The 24,891-nt window shown below is 44.9% G+C and overlaps 1 protein-coding gene across 2 annotated transcripts in view; it reads right to left on the minus strand.

The window, feature by feature from the left end:
• LOC103363457 (Na(+)/H(+) exchange regulatory cofactor NHE-RF2) overlaps window positions 1-24,891 on the minus strand; it is a 49,530-nt gene that overhangs the window by 12,915 nt on the left and 11,724 nt on the right. Inside the window, exons 3-6 of one of the 2 annotated variants that reach the window (XR_520499.1) lie at window positions 11,079-11,297; window positions 4,257-4,410; window positions 2,711-2,829; window positions 1,316-2,594 (exon numbers count right to left, since the gene is read on the minus strand). Coding sequence is in view for 1 of the 2 variants with exons in the window: in XM_008290232.1 (XP_008288454.1) it covers window positions 2,436-2,594; window positions 2,711-2,829; window positions 4,257-4,410; window positions 11,079-11,297 (651 nt within the window). In the remaining variant the exon portion in view is untranslated. Of the gene's footprint in view, window positions 1-54; window positions 2,595-2,710; window positions 2,830-4,256; window positions 4,411-11,078; window positions 11,298-24,891 lie in introns of those variants that run through there. The other variant, XM_008290232.1, reaches the window with a different exon arrangement.

The raw sequence follows: 24,891 nt of genomic DNA on the forward strand, positions 1-24,891 counted from the left end.
GTCAAAGTAGGTCAGAACAAAAATCCACGAGAGAAACACGATGACAACAAAAGGTTGATATATTCAAAAACGCCATTGTCACACTTTATTGAAAAATGCAACCTGCCATATATACTGTATGCTTTTACTGTATATACATCAGCCACAGGAGGAGAGATAGTTTTGCTGTGATTGTCAGAACATACAGAGACTGAGGGTGTGAATGAGTACAAAACCCCCCCAAAAAAACTTCTCCAATCCACTCACTGTAACGCATTACACCAACGCTGCCGGGGCTGTGGCATCACGTATGTACCTCCTCTGCACACACATTGTGCAGCAGACGTGTGTGAGCATGTGTACGACAGCTGTCCCTGCATGTGGAGTAATCCTCAGTAAGCTCCATGGCTCCCACAGTCTCTTCCACTAGATCCTCCAGAGCATCTCTGACCTCACCGAGCTTCTCCGCCCCGCGACCTGCAAAGCTAGCGACGTGCTCCCCGCTTGGTGAATCCCGCAGGGCCTTTAGCTTCAGATACACTCTGGCACTTGTTTATCAAAAAGAATGGGTCGACGTTATGGTAGATAAGGTGTACGCAACTTTCACGTCTCTAAGTTAAATCGAAATGACTCAGCTCAAAGACTGGAGACGGGAGAAAGCAGCTCGACTCCATCCAGCTGTTAAAACTTTCTGAGAAATGTCCAAGATGGAAGGAAGAAGTCGTGCATTTGAATGTACACGAAATGACAAAAGTGTTCCCAGCAAAATAGACCTGGAGACAAATTCTTGCCATGTTTTTGATTAATGTGCGGAGCTGGAAAAAGGCGATTTAACAACTAATTTATAGCTGATTGTATATAGTTTTTTTGTACGAAACAAAATCTTGCAAGTAACTGAAACAATCAATTAAATGTAGTGAAAGTATTTCTGTATACTCAAGTAACTTAAAATTGTACTTCAGCTCTGGGGTCCATTTGCAAAACTTCCTAAAATGGAAAATTAGCATTAAACAACCCCCATAGAGCATGGTGATTAGGGCAGTTTGTTCCCTCTGGACGCAGCGAGGCTAGCTGTTTCCCTCTGTTTACTGTGTTTGTGCTAAGCTACGCTAACCTGTTGCTACCGGCAGCATCATATTCAGACCCAAGAATGACGTCCCTATTGTCTGTCTCTGTATTTCCAAAAATATTCCTTCCTCCAGGACAGTCTCACCCGCCAATGACGCTAATTTCATCCTTTTCCATTTTATTCCAAATCCTACTTGACTATGAGTAAATTCCCCTGAAATTCCTTCCAGTTCTCCATGAATGATTGAAGACTCTGCAATCGTGCTACAATAAGAGTTCAAACATTTTCCTTCATAACTTGCTCTCAGCCTTCACTTCAGCCACTTGCTTTCAAATCAAAAGAACCACAGAGTCTGCCTCTCTTTCACTCGCAGCCGCCTCGCGCTGCCGGGAATAAACCTTCTAATTATCCAAGAATTTCTTTTCTCCCACCTCACCTGAATTAATCTTTGTTTCGGGGAAATTACGAAACGATGAATGAAGTCTGGATCGACGTGCGCTCTGTTTGGTTCGAAGAGACGGTTTGTGTTGGTGGAGTAAGCTTGCCCTCTGCTGCACAGCCTCATCCCACACGCCAACAAACGTCCTCGTCCGTCGGTCGCCTTTGACAATGCGTCTAATGTTAGTGGCGCCTCCCTTTTTGTCGTGCATGTGTGCACCCGAGCACTTTTGTGAAAAGAGGTTAGTGGTGATACACTTATTACAACTGAGCGTTAGACAAGTAGGGGATTATTTCGGTGATGGGATCAGTTAATGTACAAACACACGTAGGATAAACAACCATCCTCTTCCGTGTCAGCGGTTATTACTAAATGCTGGAGGTCTCAACTCTTTCACAGTGATCTTCTGCCAACGTTGGGCCAAAACTCCCACAATATCCACAATCAATATGGTCACAGTGTCCATAAAAGTCTTTAGAATGCAGTCCGCGATGATGGGATGCTGTTTGTTTATAGTTTTTGTTTTCTTTAAATGCTTTTTAAATATAAAAATAGTTGTGGAAATGAGTCTTTGTGAGTAAGGGATGGTTAAAGTGAAGGGGGGTCGAGGCAAATCTGTGAATTCATGTCTGCGGCGCATGAAGGTTTGTGAGACGCTCCTCCCTTCTGAACAGTCTGTTTATAGCAAATTACGTTTTGTTTTTAGTCATTCAGCACTTTGTGTAGTACTTTGAAGGAAGGGGAGCTGTTAAAGTGGCTTCAAAAAGTCAAATCCTTTCATCTTTTTGAGTCCAGCAGCAAATTATCTGTGTGGGTCGTCTCGGTGCTTTCTCTAAGAAAAAGATGTGAATGAGGAGGGACGTTCTCCCATCGCACCAACTGGTCCACGCAGGAGGCCGCAGGGAGCTCCGTCCTTTGGTCTTCGAAGCGTCCTCGGAGGGGGAAGTCTCAGAAATTGCTGAAGAGCTCGTATTTCTTCATCCAGTCCATCTGTGGCGCCTTCTTCTTCTCTTTGGCGTGGATCTTCATCTTCTCCTCCGCCGCCGTGGCGCTCAGAGTCAGGCCCATCTCGGCGAACGGGTCCAGCCGGCCCTCGTCGTCCGCCAGCTAGATCGGGGATATTGTTAAAAAAAAAAAAAGATAAAAAGGGACAGACACATGAGTGGAGGGCTTTCATGTGGAAGACCAAAGACCGGGAATAGCAGCAGGATCCCGACACCCACCTGCGTGCTGTTGCCCTGGCTGCTCAGGTCGGAGTGCGTCGACCTGATGGACTGTGTGGTGGAGCTGCCGTTGATGTGAGGGCTGGGCGAGCCGTTGGATATGGAGGGACCATCGTAGTCTGTGGAAACAATGAACATTTTCCAAGCTGTTTTACACGCTAGTATAATCTTTACAGTCTTTACGCACGCTTATTGCGCAAACAAACAGAGTCTCGGTCAATAAAAACCTTACGAGGGATGTTGTAAATCATTTCTCTTCATCAGATACGTTACGTTACAGGCGAGGTGAGCACACTGAGGAAGAATTCAGTTCAACTTTAATATAGAAGGTGTAAGTTAAAAAAAAGTTATGTCACGTGCATGCACCGAGCAGCAGCTCTCATGACGTTGCACGATCAACACCCCGACCCGTGTTGCATCCGTTTTAGCAAACACCAGGAGTGCATTTGCAGTTTTCTGAGCTACAGAAGCAGCACAGCGTTGACCTCCATGTTCACCGTGATGAACAGAGTTTACGGCTACAACTCGGAGTCTTTGCAATCTCCAAGGAGATGCTTTGGATCCGGAGTGCATCAAGAGCATGCTCATTTACAGGCGTGTGCACCACGAGTTTGGAGTTTTACTGCAATGTTTTGACCAAAAACAGTCGAACTGTGGCACAGTGACACGTGGGTGCTCCTTTATGGCTTTGTGCCCGTTTAAGTTTTTTGGCTGCACCGACATTATCAATCTTTTTTTTCCAGATTTTGCTTCCGGTGAGTCCTTCCGCTCCCCTAAAAAGAAATTTAACTGGTCACAGGATGGACAAAGTAGTTGAGATGGTGCTCACACAAGGACGAGGTTTATAAGAGGTTTGTTCACACCTTTGATGATGTTCCTACAAGTAAGTCGGAAGTCTTTATCTCCCGAATAACTCAACACAGTCAAACCGATAGCTGCTGTATTTTTTTTTATAATTACCAACTACATAGCTCTTTTAACCCTATTCAGGACTTTTGGGGTCTTTTGGACCCCCAGTGATTTGGTTTAGGTGACAGGTATAGTTTTTTTTATTTTTGAAGAGGGACATTTGTCATGCATTTGGAACCAAAAATACGTCAACTTATCAGAAAATGTATTAAACCGAGTATAAAAGTCTATAATGGGGCTGCCGCTATAGCTCAACTGGTTGAGCTGGCGACCCATGTACTGGGCTCTAGTCCCCAACGCAGCGGTCATGGGTCTGAATCCAGCCCATTTGCTGCAGGTCCTTCTCCCATTCTTCTCCCCACTTTCCTGTCTCACTCGCTACTGTCCTGTCAAATAAAGGACTAAAAAATAACTTTAAAAAAAAGTCTATAATGAATACCAACAAACATATTCTTTCTTGGACCCCGAAAGACCTTCTCCATACGGCAACATGAAAGTCCTGAATAGGGTTAAGAAAACTCTACAAGACTTTTTTTTTTAGACAGCTAATCTTTTGCAGTAAACACCTGCTGTGGCTCCACACTGTGGCACATTCGCGACCCTTTGTGACTTCATGCGAGCAGAGCAGCAGTCCCACCTTTGAGATGGTTGACGGTGGGGATCACGCCTCTCCTCTTGAAGTGGTCGTCCGTTTCCGGGTCGACCACCAGCAGCCAGGTCTCGTCTCCGCCTTTCTTTATGAAGGCCACCACCTCCGCGTGCCGCATGCCCTCGATGTTCACGCCGTTCACCTGCACAACAAACAGCGTGACTGTTTCGTAAGTTGGCACGTTATCGTGATTGTGGCTTTCAGGTGGCTTCATGTGTTTCTGAGAGGTTCACCACAGAACTCAGCCAACGACAGCTGACTGGGAAAGCAAGATTTTGTAGATTTGAACACACCAAGATGTGATTACATCGCCACAGTGTTCGCATAACGCCAGATTTTAATCACAGCATCTGGTCAGATTGTGGTTCTGACTCACTGTAACTGATGTGAGATGCTCAAATGAGTGTGTAGCATTAACATCAGCTGATCTGCAAAATGAAACTCTTTAGTCTGACCTCAGTGTCTATGACGATGTTCATAGCTGATGCAGAAGGGCAAACCTTCTTTGATAGAACATAATGCAGAAGATAAAAGTCCTGTCCAGCAGTTGCAGCACTGTTTAGACTCTCAGTACCGTCTGCAGCACATGTAGCAGAGTACGTATCACGATCGGTTGGTGGTGCAAAGTCAAGCTTTCTCTACATTCTGAGCAGCTGCTTAGTTTGTGAAAAACATTGTTGGAAAGTCAGTAAACAACGACCACCATCACTCTCACACACTATGTTTATCTATACAAACGTAAAACCAGAATTTCTCATGAATGGCCCCCCGAACAGCTCAAAATCATCCAGGCTTTGGTCTGAAATACAATCACTGCTCAGACCTTATATTCTTGACATTAACTGTCCAAAAGGATGAATATGTGGCTAATAAATATATTAGAGAACCACCTAATTTGATTCCTTCCTTTGGACATGATTCTTTGATGGAAGCACAAGTCAAAGCTCAGTTTATTTTCAACACCAAACTAACCTTGTTTTTCTTGACGTACTGCAGGCAACATAGTGAGAGCCTGCGTTGCCTCACTCAGCCAGCAGAGGGAGCCATGCAACTACACACCAACTACACACAGTTCAACAGGCCTTGGATGGGCCCCAGTCTACACAATGTCACTCAAACTCTTGTTGTGAGTTCTGAATTCTTGCAGCAGCGATTGAGAGGCGTGTCTGGGACAGATGTGCATGCAGCTGTGGATGCAGCTTTACAATGCGAACTCTAAATGTGCACAAAACGAACACGTCTGTGTAGCAGCGTCGGCCTCATCTCTGTGCATAACTGGTAAAGCACAACAGCCTGTTTTTGCCAGCTCTTATCTAGACGCCGTGTATCAACAACTTTGTCTGGACCCGGGCTGCTCGGCAGGCAGCGGCGCACCACGCCAGCTCAGTGTTGGTACACAATCAATTATTGATGGCTCTCCTGGGCTCCGGCTATAGCGCAGGTTTCAGGTGTCAGTGTCCTGAGGGGGAATTTGTTTAAAATTCACTGCTTATGATCAGACAGGTGCAGTAAGTAGGGCAGAGGAAGGGAACGGAAAATATAAGATCTGCTGGTTTGTGAGAGACAAACAGGACTGCAGGTGAGCAGGTGCTCTGAGACGGACTTTACAGGAAAAGAGAGGAAACATGAGGGCGGTGGGATCAACAGATGGATGATGCAAAGCTCTCCTCATCATTTCATCCCAGGACACATGACAGACAGATCATCAGCGAGACAGACAGACAGACAGTTTGATGCAGAGAGAACAAACATCTTTGTATTTGTCCAAACAGCAGGTGTTGTGTCATGTTTCACAGCCTTCATTATCAGAGCGTCCCACACAAGACAATACACTCTGTTCTCTGCCCACTGGGCTAATTAAGACACGCTGCAGGAACCTGTGCAGGAGCTCATTCCTCGTGGGGACGAACCTTCAGGGAGCCTCTCGATGCATCGCGTCAGCCACCGGAAGTTCTCCATCACATTTGTGTTTTCACGTGTCTAACCCGACCGGGTGATCACAACAAGCACTTTCAAATGCATCGCTGAACATGATGCGTGAGATGTGAGTGACCTGTCACCGGTTTAGCTTCCCAAAGACAGAAAAACACTCGGCTGTCATTGTCTTTGAAAGCTGCTGGAAGCCAAACAAACTATGAAGATGCCAGCTTTCACCTGACGCCTCTAAACACGCTGTTACACATAATTCATGGCCGCCGTGTCGCCTCGGATTTATTCAGAACCTGATTTTCGGTGGATGAATTAGTGGAAATTTAATGTTCCCAGAGCGCTTTGTAAATTTTTCCAGTGGAGACAGTTAGTGGCACTTTTGCTAATCGTGTTTTATGGAGTCGTCTCAACAAAGCACAGCACTCTCTGGCTGAAACACCACATCTGAGTGATTACTATTCATCCTGCGGAGGGCGTGGATGCTTGTAGAAATCACTTTTTCCAGCCAGTCGTTGTTATATTGATGTTATATTTGAGTCGCTGACTGACACCAATCCCAGCACGGCTAACAACTGCGAGTGAGCTTTTTAGGGTTTTCTTCAGTGTCTTGGGCCTAAAAAAACACAACAAAACCTGTGGAAGGCACGGCTGCTTGTAGACATCACTTTTAAAGCCAGCAGTTGTTATATTGATGTTATATTTTAGTCTGACTAAAGTGTTGGACTCTGACTGACACTTCAAATCCCAGCAGGGCTAACAACTAAAGTTCTGGCTGAGCTTTGTCAGGTTTGCTTCAGTGTCTCCGGCCTAAAAAAACACAACAAAACAAGCCCTTTGGTTTGTCTTGTGTCGTGACGTGAGTGGGAGACGGATGATCCTGCAGGTGTCACATCGCTGTGATGCTGTGATGTGGGTTTTCACCAAAACCAGCCCCGAGCGCTACGACTGCACGAGGTTCACATTTGTGCGACCTCTGCCGCCGCGCCGAGGCTCAGCCGGCAGAGCCGAGACTGACGAGGCGTTCACCAGCGTCGGCGCTTCTGCCAAACTTCGGCAGAAAGCTGAGCTCTCATCATGGCGGCCGCCGCTGCACCTCGAGTGTAATGGGGCGTGGTGAGAGAAAAAGACGGCGGCGGACAGAGGCAGATCTGTCATGGTTGTTCACCTCTCTAACGAGCTGCTGACAGATAACACAAGCGCCGTCTCCATGCACGGTCAGAGGCGGCTGTAATTATCTGCACACACATGCACGCTGCAGCCGACCGCCCCGACACCGGGTCAGATTTTACTTTTTGGTCCAAACATAACTGACGCAGTGAGACAAAGATGTTAAGATTTTACAGTATCCCAAAGGAAATTAAGCATAATTACAACCAAACCTTCATGCGAACAGCAAACATGTGTTTCTTTTCTGCAGTAAAACTCCTTTAATTAACTGAATGTGGCCTGATGCTGTCTCGATCCGACTCAGTTTGTGTTTACGTATATGTGAGAGTGTGTCTCCACTCAGAGGACACTGCTGCCACCAGTGACCCGCTACAGGATGTTCCCACAAACTCTCTCAAACCGTCCAGCGTTCCAGTGAAGCGTCAGTGTTTTCTGATGATAAATGTGTCACTGACATGGAAAAAAACCTCCTACAGGCTTCATTTTGATGCTTTATATGTATGTAAATAGTACATAAACCTTGTCAAACGGCAAATTATGATTGTCAGAGTTTGGTTTAAATAGAACAAGACGTTATGCTGGCTGTTTCTGGTTGTGATGCTAAGCTAAGCTAACTGTATCTACTTCCTCGTCTGACTTTTGATGGTTCGCTCATGAGGGAATCCAGGGAAATTTATGCATGTTTTTGAAGAATCATAGCTTTAATAAATGTAATTTTCAGAAATAATACTAATGTAGGGTCCTAGCCTTGATGCACAGTTATTTTTCTCATTTTTGTCGGGTTTTTATCGCTAATATTGGAAGCACTCGGGTAAATTCACACCACAAATAACACGGTCGGCTAATTCGTAATGCTTCTTGCGTTTTATTTCTCTACTGGAAAGCACTTTGGTGCAGTGGATTTAACTTCTCTAGATTTTAACAGGCCGCTCGAGTGTTGGACTCCCACTGAAGGCACCAATTAAAAAGCGTTCTCAACACAGATGCTTAACTGCTAAACCACACATCGCTCATTTTGCTTTTCGGGGGGAAAAAAAAAAAATATCGCATGCGTACTTTGAAGTCTCTGTGAGCTTTTTGTACACAAACTGCTTTGAAAACAGTGAAATCAATCAAACCTTGATGCATAAATAGCGTAGAAACATGGAAAACCAGCAGGATGTTCCTTTACATTTTGGGGTATAATAAATTGTCGCTGCCTAACCTTTCTGCTAGACCCTGCTGTGGAGTCTGGTCTGGAGGCTGACGTACAGCCAGGGAGGACAGAGGTCATGGGAACGCTTGTAATGATGAAGATGTTGCTGCAGCATTTTGCATCTTCATCCTCTGCTGTGTTCTCTCTTTGATGTCCTGATAGGAGACGATGCTTTCTTCCTTCTCTCCTCCACCACGTATCCTTAAGATCGGACTGATTTACAGCTGACCCACTTGCCTGACACACAGCGAAGACCGAGTCCAGACTCCAGGTCCTGCTATCCTCACAGACACATGAATGTGACGTCCGCCGCTTTAATTACAGCTGTGCTAGCACATCTGGAGGGAGGGAGGGGGGGGGTGTCACATCTGCACTAGATCAGAGGCTGCATAAACTGTTGTAAACCTGACAAACCCGCTGCAGCGTCAGGTCACAACTCCCCCGGTAGCTTTATTTTAAATAGCAACTCGTGATAAAGCTACAAATGTTTTATTGTGTTTTTATGAAATTTTTAAAAACATAATGTATTTTTGTTGGTTTCGGTGCACGCTTTGTGTGTAAATAAACTCGATCTGACGCATCGGTTTCTATGCAAACGCTGTCGGTGATGAGCTGCCAGTTGCGTTGGAAAAAAGGGTGGGAAGCTCTGTGTTGATGTGCAACGGAGAAAACAGTGAAGAGAAGCACGGCAGCGATGTGTTTGGAGGTAACAGGTTAGATGTTGTGAGGCTCATGTGCAGAACAAGGAGGGTTTTTGGTACCAGGACACCTGCTACAGATACAGAAAAACTCCATGAACGGGTCGCAGGAGGCCCAGACTAACCCTCCATCACTGGACTGTGTGCATTTTTCATGATATTTTCATTCCTGTATGTGTTCTGCTGAGTCTGGACATCTTTTGCTCGCCTTTTTATGACCCAGATTCCATTAACTTATCAGCACTGCAGAGGAGGATCTCTTCTTCACGTCCTTAGCTTCTCGTTAAATAATCGTGGTTGAAGTTTTATGTTATCTAAAGCTAACGGTTGCACTCGCTCGCTATCTCACAACCGTCCCGATCGACGAATCTGACTAATGTTTTACGACCTCGGCTGGTTGGGAGCAGCAGCGGAGGCCGGGAACGCCCACACAAACGTTTATGAGCCCTAAAATCTTGTTTGGCTGGTTGAAGACTTGCTACGCTGCAATTTTCCACTGACATTTCTCACTAAAACACCAAAATAAGCGTGTGAGCAGTGCATATGCAATTAAGAAGAGCCAATTATTACAAAGTGCACTGGTTTCACTTGCATCCAGCGACGGCACGTTTTCGGTGAAGCTGACACAGACTCATTTTTTGTTTGCAAAATAATAAATCAGCGCATGCAGATGACCTTAAAACGGCCTTTATCTATCGATACAGAAAAGATCTATTAATGCTGCACCTGGTTGCAAAACTATCTGTGTTTGTTTACGTCACAAAAACATTCGATAATCCGACACTAAACCTTCTTTCATGTCGGATTGTCAAGACGGAGGTCCAGATACAAGGAGGGCTTGATGCTGGAAGGCTCATTAATTGCTAATATTTATGTTCATAGTTGTTATAATAACTAGTAGGGCTGGTCCCAATAGCACTTTCTGCTCTCTGGATATTCAGGTTTCTAGTTAATGATGAATATTAGAATATTTAGCACGGTCGAGGAACACTTCCACCCCGGGGCAGCGCTCCGACGGGGTGGAAGTGTCCAGAACACACAGGCAGTACTTGGCTGCTGATGCTAGTTTAGTTAGCGGACACAGTTGTTGCTTCCGTAAACACTGAGCGCGCTCGCTGCGTGTGACGTCGTCGTGTCCTCTTCTGCGCATGCGGGACACTTTTGGGTCGTATGAAGTTCACACAGCAGATCACATACAAGTCGCATTGAACTGGAAACGTGAAGGAACTCACAAAGAAATCCTCATTGAGCATCAAGTCCTGCAGTGTGAACGTAGCCAATCTGTGGGATTGTTCAGTCAGATAATACGCCGTCATCCTGATTGGTGACATTAAATGTCATGTCGGAGTCACAATCCAAGGCTGTCGGTATGTTAAGGCTGTTTTTAGTGGGTTTCATTTGTTTTTCCTAAAAAGTTGTCGGATAGCAAAGTTTTCAGATTGTTAAGGGTCAGATTATCGAGTCATGACTGTAATTTATATCGGTAAGTTTAACTGACTGAAATATATCAAACAAAATGAGCTTTTTCTTTAATGGTTGTCTAATATTTTAGCCATTTCACTTCCACTTTGGAGAAAAAACTGAAATTCTGTTCATATCTGTATAATGCATGTGTATTTGACATCACTAATACACAAAACAAAATAAAAAAAAGGTCCAACGTGCACCGCCACAAGTTACAGCCTCCAATGGATTTCAAGAGCTACATCAACACCTCGCTGTCAGTGTCAACAACACTGGACTTCACTGGCTTTGGAGATCTAGACTTTACTGCAGGATTATCACATCAGATCGTATTATGCCCTCACACTCTGTTCCTACCTCGATGAGTCTGTCCTGCGGTCGGAGCCCGGCGTGGTCTGCAGGCGACCCCGGGTCCAGGGAGCGGATGTACTGTCCGGGCCGCGACCGGTCGCTGTGGAGGTTGAAGCCGTAGCCCGTGTCCGACCGAACCAGGTGGCACAGGCGTGGGGCGAGCTCGGCCGGGTCGCGGGGCTGAGACTGGGCCTGGTTCTGAGCTTCGACCTGGATAACAGCCTCCTAGAAGAGAGTCAGAGGAAGGTTTGTGTGTTTGTTTTCGAATGCCGTGCAGAAGTCATGATGCTGTTTTGCTTTTCCCTCTCAGTGAGGTTTATACAGAGCCTGGTAAAGGTCACGTGTTACTTCTTCTTCTGTGTGGACAGCCGGTGTTTTGGTCCAGTCTCATTATTAGAAACATACAAAGCGAGATGATGTGACACATGAAGCACTTATTTGCTCATATTAAAAGGCTGAGCTTCCACGTCGTATCATCTGGTGAAGCTGTGTTTGTGGAAATGCTAAGTTAGCGCAGAGCGTCAACCCACTGCATGCAGACAGGAGCTGGTCAACGTAACACCCGTCACAGACCAACGAGTCACGGATACACTCATAGTCACAGCAGAGGTGTTAAAGTATCCTGATGCAGCTCAGCCGAAGAAATGCAAATATTACTGGGAGGAAATATTCCAGAGCAACACACTTAGACTTAGTGGGCTCCACGGGTTTAAAGTAAACTGGGTTTTACAGATACATTCACATCACAAACTGTAGAACGGTACATGATCAGCTTTTGTAAGAATTAGCGACCATCTGATGTGGACTTTTCACTGGCTGATGCCAACATTTTTCATAATATACTAACAAATCAGACACTAAACTGAGCTTAAATGAGCTTAAATGAGCTCAGCACAGTGCTCGCTGTGGAAATATCTACAGGTGAGAAAAACAAACAAACTTATGACTGAATGAAGATTAGACACAGCTTTAGTTCACCAAACAAACACATGAATCTGTAGATGAGCAGCATCTCTTGCATCGTGGTTTGCGTACTGTGTGACTTCACGCTGTATGTTCATGTGCAGGTAGCACAGCTAGATGATGTGATCTGTGGAAAATCACTTTTCTACTGTAGCTAGCGTAGCCGCTGTTAGCTCCGGATTACCTCAAAATGGTCTTTCATCGGCTGATTAATCAGTTTATCAATATTTGGTTTTTATTTTCCCAAAAAGGGCTTCAAATACGGGCTGCAAGGTGGCGCAGTTGGTAGCCTCGCAGCAAGAAGGACGCCGGTTCACGTCCCGGTGGGGGCACCGGAATCTTTCTGCGTGGAGTCTCCATGTTCTCCCCGTGCAGCGTGGGTTCTCTCCGGGTTCTCCGGCTTCCTCCCACAAGGTCCAAAAACATGTTGAGGTTAATTGGTGATTCTAAATTGTCCGTAGGTGTGAATGTGAGTGTGCTTGGTTGTCTGTCTCTAAGTGTAGCCCTGTGATAGACTGGTTACCTGTCCAGGTGAACCTGCCTTCACCCTGAGTCAACTGGGATAGACTCCAGCCCCCCATGACCCTAGTGAGGATTAAGCGGTGTATAGAAAATGGATGGATGGATGGGCTTCAAATACTAATTTGTTGAATGTAAAGTTCAGCGAACGTTGGAGAACAGTTCTGCAATAAAACTGTATGTAAATGTGAGATCAGCTGGTCTGGTTAATAGAGCAGAAACACAACAACACTGGTATTTGAATTGCCCTTTCTGAGCATTGATTAAACCCCTAAAAACTAATCTCTGTGTGTCAAAGCTACATAGTTCTAAGTTATTTCCCATGAAAACAATCCCTTCCTGCCTTTAATGGCTCACATGTAACTCTGCACCGTCGCCTCCTCCAGAATGTGCACATCTACGATTACACAGCAGCAACTTGTAATATTGGAGTAATTCAGCCACACGTGTTCGAAACCAATTCTAACGAAGAATAACGACACAGAAAGCCCGTCTCTGCAGGACCAGCTCGTTAGGTTCGTTCTGTACGAGACCCTGTAAGTCTGACTGTTATCGGTAGTTTCAAGCTGGAACCGCTCAGCCTTGGTGGTGACTGCTTATTTGGCTCATGATTTGTCTTCTCGCGTATGAAAAAAACCCACCATCTGGGCATGCTAACAAGGTAGAAAACTTGATTTTCATCGGAGGAGGTCTTTAAATGGAGCAGCATATGTAAAAAGATGGTGCATGTCAGAGTGACACGCTGCTTCCTGCAGAGCCTGCGATGGTTTCCAGAGGCGGGTATCTGAGTCACTTTTTGGTCAACGAGCACCTTTCGAGGCTGCAGGACGAACGCTGTGCACAGATACATGTGGGTGGGCTGCTGCTCTCATGCACTGATGATAATAAGGGCTGCGATTTTACCAAATTACTGGTAAAATAATCACCAATAATTATTTTGGAGCTACACCGTGAACAGTTGTAAACCACTCGCTGCTGCTCATCAGCTTTCCGTTATTTTGTGGCATCGTTCAGCCGTCTGACGATAACAGAGAGAGCGTTTCATTCTGGAGTGAATCTGTCATTTGCAGGCTGGGTGAAGACATTTATAGAACCTGTATAATTGAGCTCCGCAGTGTGATCGCGCTGATTTTCTACCACCTACACACTCGGGAAGAAATGTGGCGCGGGGAGGGGATGGTGTTTGGTGGTCAGCGCCGTAGCCTCGGACCAGGCAGGCAAAGTGGGTGTTGGGTGACCCGCAGGAGAGCATCGCTCAGGTTGTGTGCACACGGACGGGTCTCCAGTCTTATTACGCAACGTGAGATTGTTTCCACCGCATATGCGAAGCTAACACGACGGTCCAGCTTGTGCCGGCTAAAAATACATATGGAGCATGTGGGCAGGGTGAGGAGGAGAGACAAAGGTAGCGGTGTGTGCTGACAGGAGATGAGGGTTGATGACTTATCATTCATTTCCCTGGACTCCATCTCCCCCTTCCTGTACGTTTATTGCAAATGCATGTTTTAAAAATAATCACCAAGCCTCAAAAAATAACACAGACGGCAACATATCATTTCATATCAGGCAGAGAATTCTTGGCAGCCTGCCGACAGAACAACGGAACAATTCAGACCAGGAAGCATCGGCCGGGCCGGGCAGCAGGGGTGGATCCTCCAAGGGAGAGAAAAAATGTATTTAAAATCGCATGTACCCGGGGATCTGGGTGAAGGAGAGGGAAAATAAAATCGAAAACTGCAGAAGGAGGGAGAGGAGGAAGGAGAAAGTGCGTGGGAGGGATTGAAAATGAGATGCAGCGAGCGGGTTGGGAAGCAGAGCTGGAGACGGACGAGTCAGGAGTACGTCGAGAAAACACAGCAGACGGACAAACAGATAAATAGAAAGAGAAAGAGACGGGAGAAGGATCAGAAAGAGAGACGACGGCGAGGAGAAGGAGCTCGCAGTGGAACTCCTCTAACGTAAACAGTGAGAGTAGCACAGCTGGGAGTCATTATGTGGGGGAGACGCAAGTGTCTGCCAATCTAACCTCCGACTGCCTCTCCACGCCTGTCCGCACCCCACTAATCACCCCCCGGGGCCGCTGCCATCTCCTCAACGCCGTGTCCTTGACGCCGTGTGCGTTTAAGACACTTTAGATGTGCTTTTATTTCTTCTGATGTGGGTTTGATCTCTTTAGGCTCAACTGTGTCGGTCTGCTCCACGTCAAATCTGGACAGAAGCACCAAGTAATGTAAAGATTTTAAGCTTTGAGACGCCTGAAGTCAACCTCAGATCATCGGATGACGTGCGGCCGCCGTGTTTGTTTGAACTGCGGGTGTTGAAACTCAGGAAAAATATTTTGACGAGAGAGAACATTTACAGTTTTCCCCTTTTGTCAGCAAATTAGCTTGTCATCAGGAAAACTTTCACTTATCAGCATTCAACATTTTTTTTTTTTTTGCAAAACAGAGTCCCCCCCGTGGGAGGAGCAGCGGCAGGAACTGCTGGGAAAACACAGAATCCCATGTTTTGTTCCAGGCACATGCATGTAGCTCGCTCACAACAAGCTCATGTGGAAAATCCCGCAACCAATCATTTTCTATAACGAAGCAACGAGGAGCGTTTCACACCCACCGCATGTTTTATTTGCACCGACGCACACTCGTGTACTGACCCTGGCGTAGCCCGCCGAGAGGATGTGCAGTGGAAGGGACGAGTGCCATCCCATGAATTCCATCAGTTTCCTGCCACAATCGGCTTTTTGTTTGGGTTCAGTTTCTGTGAGTACATGTGGGGGAGAGAACCCGGTGCACACAAGGCTTGTGTTCGACGCCGTGGTTGGATTGATTGTGAAAAATTAAACGGCGCATGTTTTCTTTAGCTCGATCTGTAACGTCACTCGATCGGGGCAGCAGCTTTAAATTGAATTTTGGGGAAATGCCTGTTTAATATAAAGCTACAGCTGGTAAACAAAAAGATAAGAAAGAATGAGAAACACCTGTCCAAGCATAACTAATACACATAGACTACCTTGCTTGTTTAAACTGTATAAAAACAGAAGCATATCAATGTCACTTTACCATTTTTTTTTAGGTAGATGGAGGGATTTTATATATACTGGAATATTTCTTAGCTGAGAACAGTAATTTACTTTATTCTTGCTGGCTGCCTGGCGTCATTTCCAAACTAATAAACAGTCCTGCTACATAAGCTCCAACCTCCGGAGTAAAGCTAACATCAAGTGTCAAAAGCCGCAGTTCATCAAATGACCACTTGAGGCTCCAAAAGCGAGTCCCTCTCCATAGACCTCCATGTTAAAATGCCCAACTTGATAGCAGAACTAAACACAGCCAGCTGCAGGTAACTTCACTGCTCATTACAACTCAGCCTGGTGCCACCAAAACCCACGTGAATAAACTCAATTTCTTGATATCAGAACGTAGATTTCATGGATTCACTTCAGCGTCCTCTTTTTTTCCGATGTTTTATTTTTAATTTGCACATTTCTTAAAATATGTCCAAGATGTTTGCGTGAACGTACCGACGGGATTGCTGCTTAATTTAATGCCGTGACAATAAAGGAATTCTATTATATTCTATTCTGTATTTTAACCATTTTGATGTCGTAAAATGACACCTGAATAGAGTGAAGTGCTGTTTGTAATCCCATCACATTGGACAACTGTACTGGGATGAATTTTTTATTATATTTTATAAAACTCCCCCGTTTAAAAAGGCCTAAAATTATGCAGAATTAATTGCGTGGCTGCCTTCAGTGACAGAAGGATCCATGGACCAGAGATGTTTACAACGACCAGCTCACCAGGTTCACCTTTTTTGGGGAGTTATGTGGAGTCAGGCTCTGCCAAGATGGCGATGGCAGCATCCACCACACTGAGCTTAGGAAACCTACGAGTGGCGTCCGTTCGTCTTGACACACAGTCTAGGATGCTGCTTTCTTTCTTCGTCTATGCAGAAATGGAAGAAGACATAACATGTCATTTGGTGAGCCGTAGAGGTGCCGGTATTCTGATACCGCTGAGCAGCGCCGGCCGAGCCGTTTCCCCTGTTTCCAGTCTTTATGCCAACAGCTGTAGCCGGATATTCACCAGACCAACAGAGTTTGTCTTCTTATCTACCTCATCAGTAAATAAGTCTGTTTTTCTACATCTCATTATAAATGTTTGGCCTCTTTTGCCCCACGTTTATAGAACATTACATTTAGTTGTAGACTAACTTTCTGTTTCTGAAAGACGTGCAAACCAAACTGCATATGTTCTGGATCATTGAGTCTACGAGGCAGGATGATGACGGTCGATAAAAGAAGCTGAGTTTTTATTCTAAACGTGGCCCAAGCTGTGTTTGTATCTGTGCATCGTGTTTGACGTATCGCGGTTTAATTCGTGCACGCAGACGCTTGTGCACCTTGCCTTAAGCGACTGCTGGCAGCGGCGTTGGCAGGTGATGAAATTAGATCGCGGCGTGCTGAATAATTGAGCGGTGGCCTACTGAGATGGATGGATCATGACCGCTGTTAACCCTTTCACAGCCAAGGATCACTGGCTCACTGTTGGCGCACAATGCGACCAAGTATGTTTGGGCACGCGACGCATGTGTGTGCGCCGTTATACTTGACCCTGGTGTGCTACAAAGGAGCCGTAAATCCAGTGTGTGTGTGTGTGTGTGTGTGTGTGTGTGTGTGTGTGCACGTGAGGTCTTTTGTGAACGAAGCTCTTACATGCTTCCTTTAGCAGATTATGGTAAACCTATATCCCCAGTCAGGCTGCCTTCGAGCTCTAAGTCAGAAGAAAGCTGTTTTTTCCTGCTGAATTGAATTCACCGTGGTCTGAAGCATGACTTAAAGTATTAACATACACAATTTATATTCAGTTCGTCCTTCAAAAGCCTCCACCGTTACTGAGAAACAGCCCATTCGACAAACAAAGAGGCTACAGTTAGATCTGCTGCAGCTACAAATAATGTGTAAAGTGAAAGAAAACTTTATGTGGAAAACGGTGAAACGGACAAGAGAGCGTCGCGTCAAAGCATTTTGAGGGAAAAATCCAATCTGCAGTTAAGCTAAAAGGACATGCATCAGTTTTTTTTTTGTTCCATGGCATAATTTTTTTTATGACTTTCCATAACTCGACCAGGGTTCTTCCATGACCTACAAAACTGTATCCCAGTTTGTTATTGTTATTTCTCAGCTTGGAAAAATTCTACCGGAGTCGACGGCCCGTTTTCCAGCAGCACTCGCTGTGCAGAAATTACCATAAATTGTTCGAAACGGCTGAAAACACTGACATGAAACGTCGACGGAGTTGGAGGATGTGTTCCTGTAGCAGTTGTTTCGACGAGTGGCTTGTCCAAGTGTGGTTTTCTGTCGCGAGCCTCCAAGTGATCAACACGTAACGTTCGCTTGGAAAACGTTCTAGCTCCATAAAAATAACTGGAGTGGCTCCTCACGGAAAGAGCGTCCTCCGCCAAGGCCAATGAACAATCTCACAATTTTACCCCAAAAAACGGTCCAAATTTGCACCAGAATTTAATGCCTGTGCCTATGTTCCACCTCTCCTCTGCAAAATCACGCTGACATTATAAATAACGCTATAGCATGACAGTGCGGATAACCGGCTCCACATGGCGCTGCAGAGAAAGCATGTGCCGCCTGATTTCCACGCATTCTTTGGTTGGTCAGCTGGTGGGGAAACTGACATGTTTAGCGTGATTTCATGTTCAGTGCATCCATATTTATCGCCCGCATACAGGCTTTAAAAAAAAAAAAAAAAAATCAGCTGGAAACTATAAAATATTTAGTGGGAGAAAAAAAAAAAAAAAAGTGAAGTTGTTGGCTTTGGGTTTTGTTCGTTTGCTGGTTGGCTGACAAAACCAGCGAGTCTTTTAATCAAACAGGATCCACGCTCACGGTGGAACGAGTGGCCTGTTTTTGTTTAGTTTATAGCCGTCGCCGCGGTAACGAAAGGCATTTAGCCGCTCGAGCCACTCAGCTGATGCGCATTTGACGCTTTCCGAAGAAATCGAGAGAAAAAAATGGAAGCCACGTGCATGTAGTAAATATATAATTAGACTCTGTTTCCTGGCAGTAACTGCTCTTATTATTATTGATTGTGTTTTAATTGAGTTATGTATTTGTGCTTTAAAAAGGATAAATGGCTCTCTTTAATTGGATGCTTTTCGAAGTAGTTAATCTCGACTTGCGTGCATGCAAGGTTAATTTAAAAAATTAATTTAAAAAAAGCAGAAAAATACGACGTTTTGACTGAGGGATTGTTTTTCTAAAGGAGAGTTTATCTGTGATACCGACGAAATCTAGTTTAAATCGGAGCTCTGAACGGGAGCCGAGGCCGCATGACACGAGGTGCAAACAAACAGCAACACATGGGACTTTTTTTTTTTTGCTGATGTCATGGTTGACAACCGGTTGCCACGGAGACAGCAGTGGAACCAGTGCAGCCAGTTCCATCTGTCGGCTCACACGGCGGAGGAGCATCCCAAACATGCCGGGTAACTTTTTAAAAAAAATCAGGTGACACAAACATACAGACATGCAGGCATTCAGATCCATCGTGCAGATTCGATTATTCTTTTGCAGACACATGAAGCCTGCGTCTGCGTGAGGAAAAAAAAAACCCACATGAGAATCATTTTGAAGGGCTTTACCAAATTAAGTAAATTGCTGCGCCTCAGACTTTCTGGCCATGACGGCTTCACCCTCAAACTGTGTTTATGTGTGTTTTTCTGCCCCACATGCAGCTGCTTCGAGTGTTGCTCAATCAGAGAGGAAAAAAACCAAAAGAGCAGATCTGGCCAGTTCACAGTGGGCGAGAAAGACACAGCGAGCCGAGAGAGGGAGAAAAAAAAAAAGGGCTTGATAGGCAGCTGCAGGGAAGCAGAGAGGGATTTGGAGCTTGTAAAATTGGAAACGAAGGAAAGCGGGATAGGAGCGGGGGTGAACCTTGGGGAAACCGAGGGACAACATAAAGAGAAGCTCTGCAGGATGTGGAGGACAGGAAGAAAAGCAGAGAGAACATGAGGACCGGCCAGAGATTTCACGAGTTTTTTTTCCCACTGGTGTTGTGCTGTGTTGCGTAACGGCTCTGCGATACGAAGGCTGGCTGTTTGAGTTTGTGTGTCCAGCGCTGCTCCACCAGGACCGACCCGCTGAGCTCTGTTTACAGAGTCTCCTGCTCTGCTGCAGCGTTGGAGACGTGCACTACCTGCTGTTTGAGTGTTTCCTCAGATTATAACTCACAGGCCGGTAAAAGAAAGAGACCAGAGACTCTGAGTGGCTGCAAAGTAGGAGCAACACGATCAGATTGGAAAACTGATATGTTGAATTCGTCATGGGTCAAGTTTTCATACTGTACTCCACAGCGTCCACAGAGCTGCAGTCTGTCTGCACGGTGACAAGAATTATGCTTTAATGGACGCCGCGGGTCAAGAGTTCAGACGTGAACCTCTGTTGTTTATCATGCATTTAGCATCACTGTGAGACAGCTGTAGTCATCTGGAGATGGAGGCACAGTAAACATGAAGCCAGCAACACAAGCTCTGGTTCAAAAATAACTAAATCTGCCCACCAGCACCTCTGCAGCTCACGTGTAAATGAATCAGGCCTGAAAAACTTACATTTTGGCCATTTCTAAAAGGGGCTTATATGCTATATTATTTCTTTGCCGGATTGATAAAGTGTCTGCTGGTTGCCTGGCAACTGGCCCCATCCAAGATATAACCGACACTTTATTAAGACAAACAGGATTCAACATGTTAACGTCAGAAGTGCTGGGAGGCAGGTTTTGTCCTTAAACAGAGTCCCTTTAAGCTAACTGCTCCATCTGCACCAGCCGTAACGATCTCCTCGTCCAGCACCTGGCGAGAGAGCGTTTCAAAAAAGAACTATTTGCATGAAAAGCAAACTTCAGCAGCTTGATTTAATATTAAAGTCAATAGGTGGCAGAAACCAGGCAGGCGAGAGCAACAAGGAAGGACGGACTGTGGACGTCTAGAGCGAGACTTTCCACAAGTTTCAGTTTATGACTCAGTATACGTTCTGCTGTCACGTGGCTCCACAGTCCTGTGTAAGTAATTAGCACAGAGAAAAAATGCTTTTTAAAATTCAGCAAGATGAACTCAAGTCAACCCACATGACTGACACTCTGTCATTGTTTCCTCGTCTACTTTTCACGGCTCCTCATGATGTTTGTTCTGCTTCAGGGAGACAGAAACCTATTTCAGAACTTTAATTAATGCTTTTAATTAACAGGGACAACATGCTGCTTTACCAGAAATCTCAAGGAACAAAATCCAGGAAAACGTTTCTTCACCTCCTTGAGTTATAATTACAGCGAGCGAGAGCAAAACAAAGATGCTGAAACAGAACTCGCTGATTAGCCGCTCGTTAAACTGTTTGTCATGCCGACCTAATTGTCTGATGCTGATGTCTGTTGTCGCCTGCTGAAGATGCCTGCAGCTAAACTGCCAGGCTGCCTGCTGGAAGCTGTAAATAGTCTCAGAGCAGACATGTTGCACAGGGTGTTGCAGCTCGAGGCTGAACTGCCGCTGAGCACAGATGAACGTGACGGATGTGAAGGTCCCGTACGGTGAAATTCCTGTTTGTTGTTTTGTATGTCTGAAAAACTTGGAGGTGCAAAATTGAAGCTGTGAAAAAATGGCGACGCTTACATCTACCAAGCCGGCATCAGTAGATGTCCTCCAGCTTTGCAGCTTCCGAGTAGAAACTGAGGAACTAGTTGTCATCCAGCTAAAAATTAGCATCTGACTGCGTGCTGCTTCCACGCTCAGCCGTTCTGAATGACCTGCAGCTGGCTGCACGAGTGAACACAAGAGTCTTCATGCACTCCCAGCGTCTGAGGAGCTAAAGGTCCTGTCGATTATTGCTGATGCCGACGTAATCACAACAACAGGAGAATCCTCACTGTTAGCACGCTGCAGGGCTAATGTGGCTAGCGTCACCGTTAGCTTTAATGCCGACATGACAGACTGTGGTAGCAACTTTAAGATTGATTTCATACCAATAAACTAGAGAGCCTTCAGTAGAGGGACGTAGTGGCTCAGTGTATCCATGTTCACCTGATTCTGTGTTCACCTACTCGAGGATGAACTTAAAATGATCCATAATGTAAAAATAATTGCACAACCAACGAACCAGCTTTGGAGGCACATCATTGATTTAACACAACGCTTGGGAGTTCTGGGGATGTTCCTGATGTGCCTGCACTGTATGGGTCCACGCCTACGGTGTATGTTTTGGGAGACTGGACATGATTTTGGACCGTTTAGTCTGTCACGTAGCACAGGTAGTTAGCATGGAGTCGAAGCGTTCTGCTGTAATTTACGCCTACGGCTAAGCACCTCAGATTTATGACCTTGACCCTTCGTCCAAGGTCAAATGTCACATCACCAGTATGGGCTCCTGTCTGACTGTAATATGAAACCCTGTGTTTGTCTGTCACCTTTTCCAAGTTATAATGGATTTAAAATGTGTTAACACCTCCAGTGTGACCTTGACCTTTGTCTCAAGGTCATATGTTACATCACCAGCTGGTAGGCCTCCAATGTCTTTCTAAGTTAGCAAACTAAACGCATGTCTTTAGTCATACGGAGCTGTTTTGGGGAAATGAAACCTTTGACTGCTGTAGCGTCACCAATGCAAGTATTGACCCCGACACCTAATCACTCCGATAAAGGACCGTAGCGAGGTCATAGATGAGGTTTCAGCTTCAAACTCCTCTCCTGTAAAGCACTGGACTGTAAACAGACAAAAAGAACCCCCAAAAAACACAAGCACGATTACTCCATAGCTGCCCATGGATGGGACACCAGAATAAGGACTGGGCGGGTTCCTGTGTCGTCATGAACGCTGTGGTTCAGGGATTCAGTGTTTACTGTGTCTGCTGGCTTCCCTCCTGCTCTCTGGGCTCACAAATGCTGCATTTTAATACAGCAGAAAGTCCAAATAAAGCTGCTGTCATTCACAGATTTGACAGTTTCTGTTGTTAGACAGCAAAACCAAATGAAATAGCGACTAAAACCATTAAGACTGAATTTGAACCAGCAGCCTTATTAAAGCTGTTTCCGATGATCCAGTCTGTAAGCGTAGCACTGTGAGACAAACATGAGTTAACAACAAGGTCTGTGCTGTGACTTTAGTAATACAAGTTAGCATCAATAAGTCCTGTACTGTCAGTCACAGATGCAGAGAGAGTCTTCTTCCTGAAGCAGACGTGGACAGAAGCACCTCGGCTGCGTTTAAAGCTGCAGACTCTTTGGGTTATAACCAGTAACGACACAGTCATGGCTAAAGACGAAGCGCCTTTGCAGGATTTTCAAAGTGAAAGACGCATTCTAGGAACATGTGAAGCTTTCATGCCTTTGCTGGAAAGGACTCAATATGGGAGCTTTGAGATGATCGTGAACATTTGTCAGACAATAACGATGAGCCTCAATGATTAAATAAACAGATTTTGATCCAAATTGCAGAAGCTACGTGTTAAAATGTCACCTGTCCTTTAAAGGTTTAATGGCTAGACTACCTCACACACTTTAACTTTGCTGCCAGAAAGATAAATATGACTAAATATGATAATAACCTGATGGATGTGTAGCTTTCATGGTTTCTTTAGGAATAAACGTCATGCAGAGACCCACAGAACTTCCACGAGAACCTGCTGTATGAAGCTTATCGGACCAGAAAACAGCCTCTTCCAGCTTTACGGCACCACAACAGCATCCTTCCCTCTTCACTTTCACGGTCAGAGCATATCATGAGTTTAATGAAACTATGCCAAGACGGGGAGGGAGGACGGTGACCCGACAGGTGCTTTCATGCACTTCCTCCGTCTGTCTCTCGGCGTCTTTCTGCACTTCATTCTTTCCTAATTTGTTTTGACCCGTCCGTGCCACAGTGTCCCACATCTTCTCCGACTTTTTAACCCTTTGCCTCACGACAGAGAAAGTGGCTGCGAGATTACAGCATTCCTGCCCATTTGCATTTAAATGTCAGCCTAAAGTGTGTGGGCTGCTGCTGCTGCTGCTACATTCAGCAGACATGTGCTGCTGTGTGTGATCCGGTGCCACAGAGGAGGAGTGCTTTAAGGTGATCGTGGCTATTTTCTGCTCCTCTTCTTCTCGCGTTCTGTTATCGTTTAAATCGTCTGCATATTTAGATAGAAACATGTTTCAGGGCTTCTCACTCCGTCTCTCTGCTGCTGTTTCTGTTTTTCACACGTGACGGGACGGCGGTTGATGTCGGTGATGTAATGCTGGCGTGTGCGCGTCCACGCCCCTGTTATCACCGCGTGGCAGATCTGCCTCGTCTCTGGAGGCGCTGCCGGCGGGTTTCTGTGGTTTTTTCTCAGCGTGCGACGAGAGTCTGTCGTGTTTCAGTCAGTTGATTGTCTGATTAGCAAATTAATTGGGCAGAAAATTAATCGGCATCAATTTTTCTGGAGCCATTTTTGAACCAGAGTGTACCAGAGCGTCTCCTGCAGAGGAATATGGAAATATTTATTGATTGACTTTGACTTCTGTGATAGCTAAAAAAAAACATAATTTATTTATTTTTTATCAGTTCATTATTAGCAGTCGGTCTGAATATTTATCAGCATCAGTTTTTGAATAACTTTTGAACCAAAATGTACCAAAACAATCTCTGGCTCCAGCACAAAAATATGGAAATATTTATTGATTTTTATTTTTTTTGCTTTTGTGACAGCCAAAAAACCCCCCAAAAAACAAGCTAAATATGGAAAATTTTTAGATCATTGTTTTGACAAAATAAGTGGATAACGTTCTGTGATAGCTATAAAATCTAAATATATTTATTTATAGATGATTATTTTGACAAAACAAAACTGGTTAAATGTAATCGACTTTTTCTCTATTTTTCTCAGTCTCTCAAAGTTCCACAAAGAGAAAACAGTCAGCCTTTTAATTGACAGTGTAAATAATCAGTAGTTGTAGCCGTATTTATATATATTTATGTGTGTGTGGATTTTTCTCTTAACTTTCTTCAGTAATATTTGAACCAAAATGCACCAGAACATCTGTGGCTCCGGCACGAACATCTGGAAATATTTTGGGATTTTCTTTGACTTCTGTGATACCAAAAGAAAAAAAGAAAAAAAAAATTTAAAAAGAAGCTAAATATGTTTAAAAAAAAAAAGACATTTGATAATGTCCTGTGATAGCTACAAAAAGCTAAATATATTTAATTTTTACACCGTTATTTTGACAAAAATAAAAATAAAAACTCCTGAAATTGTTTTTCACTCTGGTTAAATGTAATGAACATTTTTCTATATTTTTACAAAAAAAT

The sequence above is a fragment of the Stegastes partitus genome, unplaced genomic scaffold (genome assembly GCF_000690725.1).
Source record: "Stegastes partitus isolate 25-593 unplaced genomic scaffold, Stegastes_partitus-1.0.2 Scaffold660, whole genome shotgun sequence".
Classification (NCBI taxonomy): domain Eukaryota; kingdom Metazoa; phylum Chordata; class Actinopteri; family Pomacentridae; genus Stegastes; species Stegastes partitus.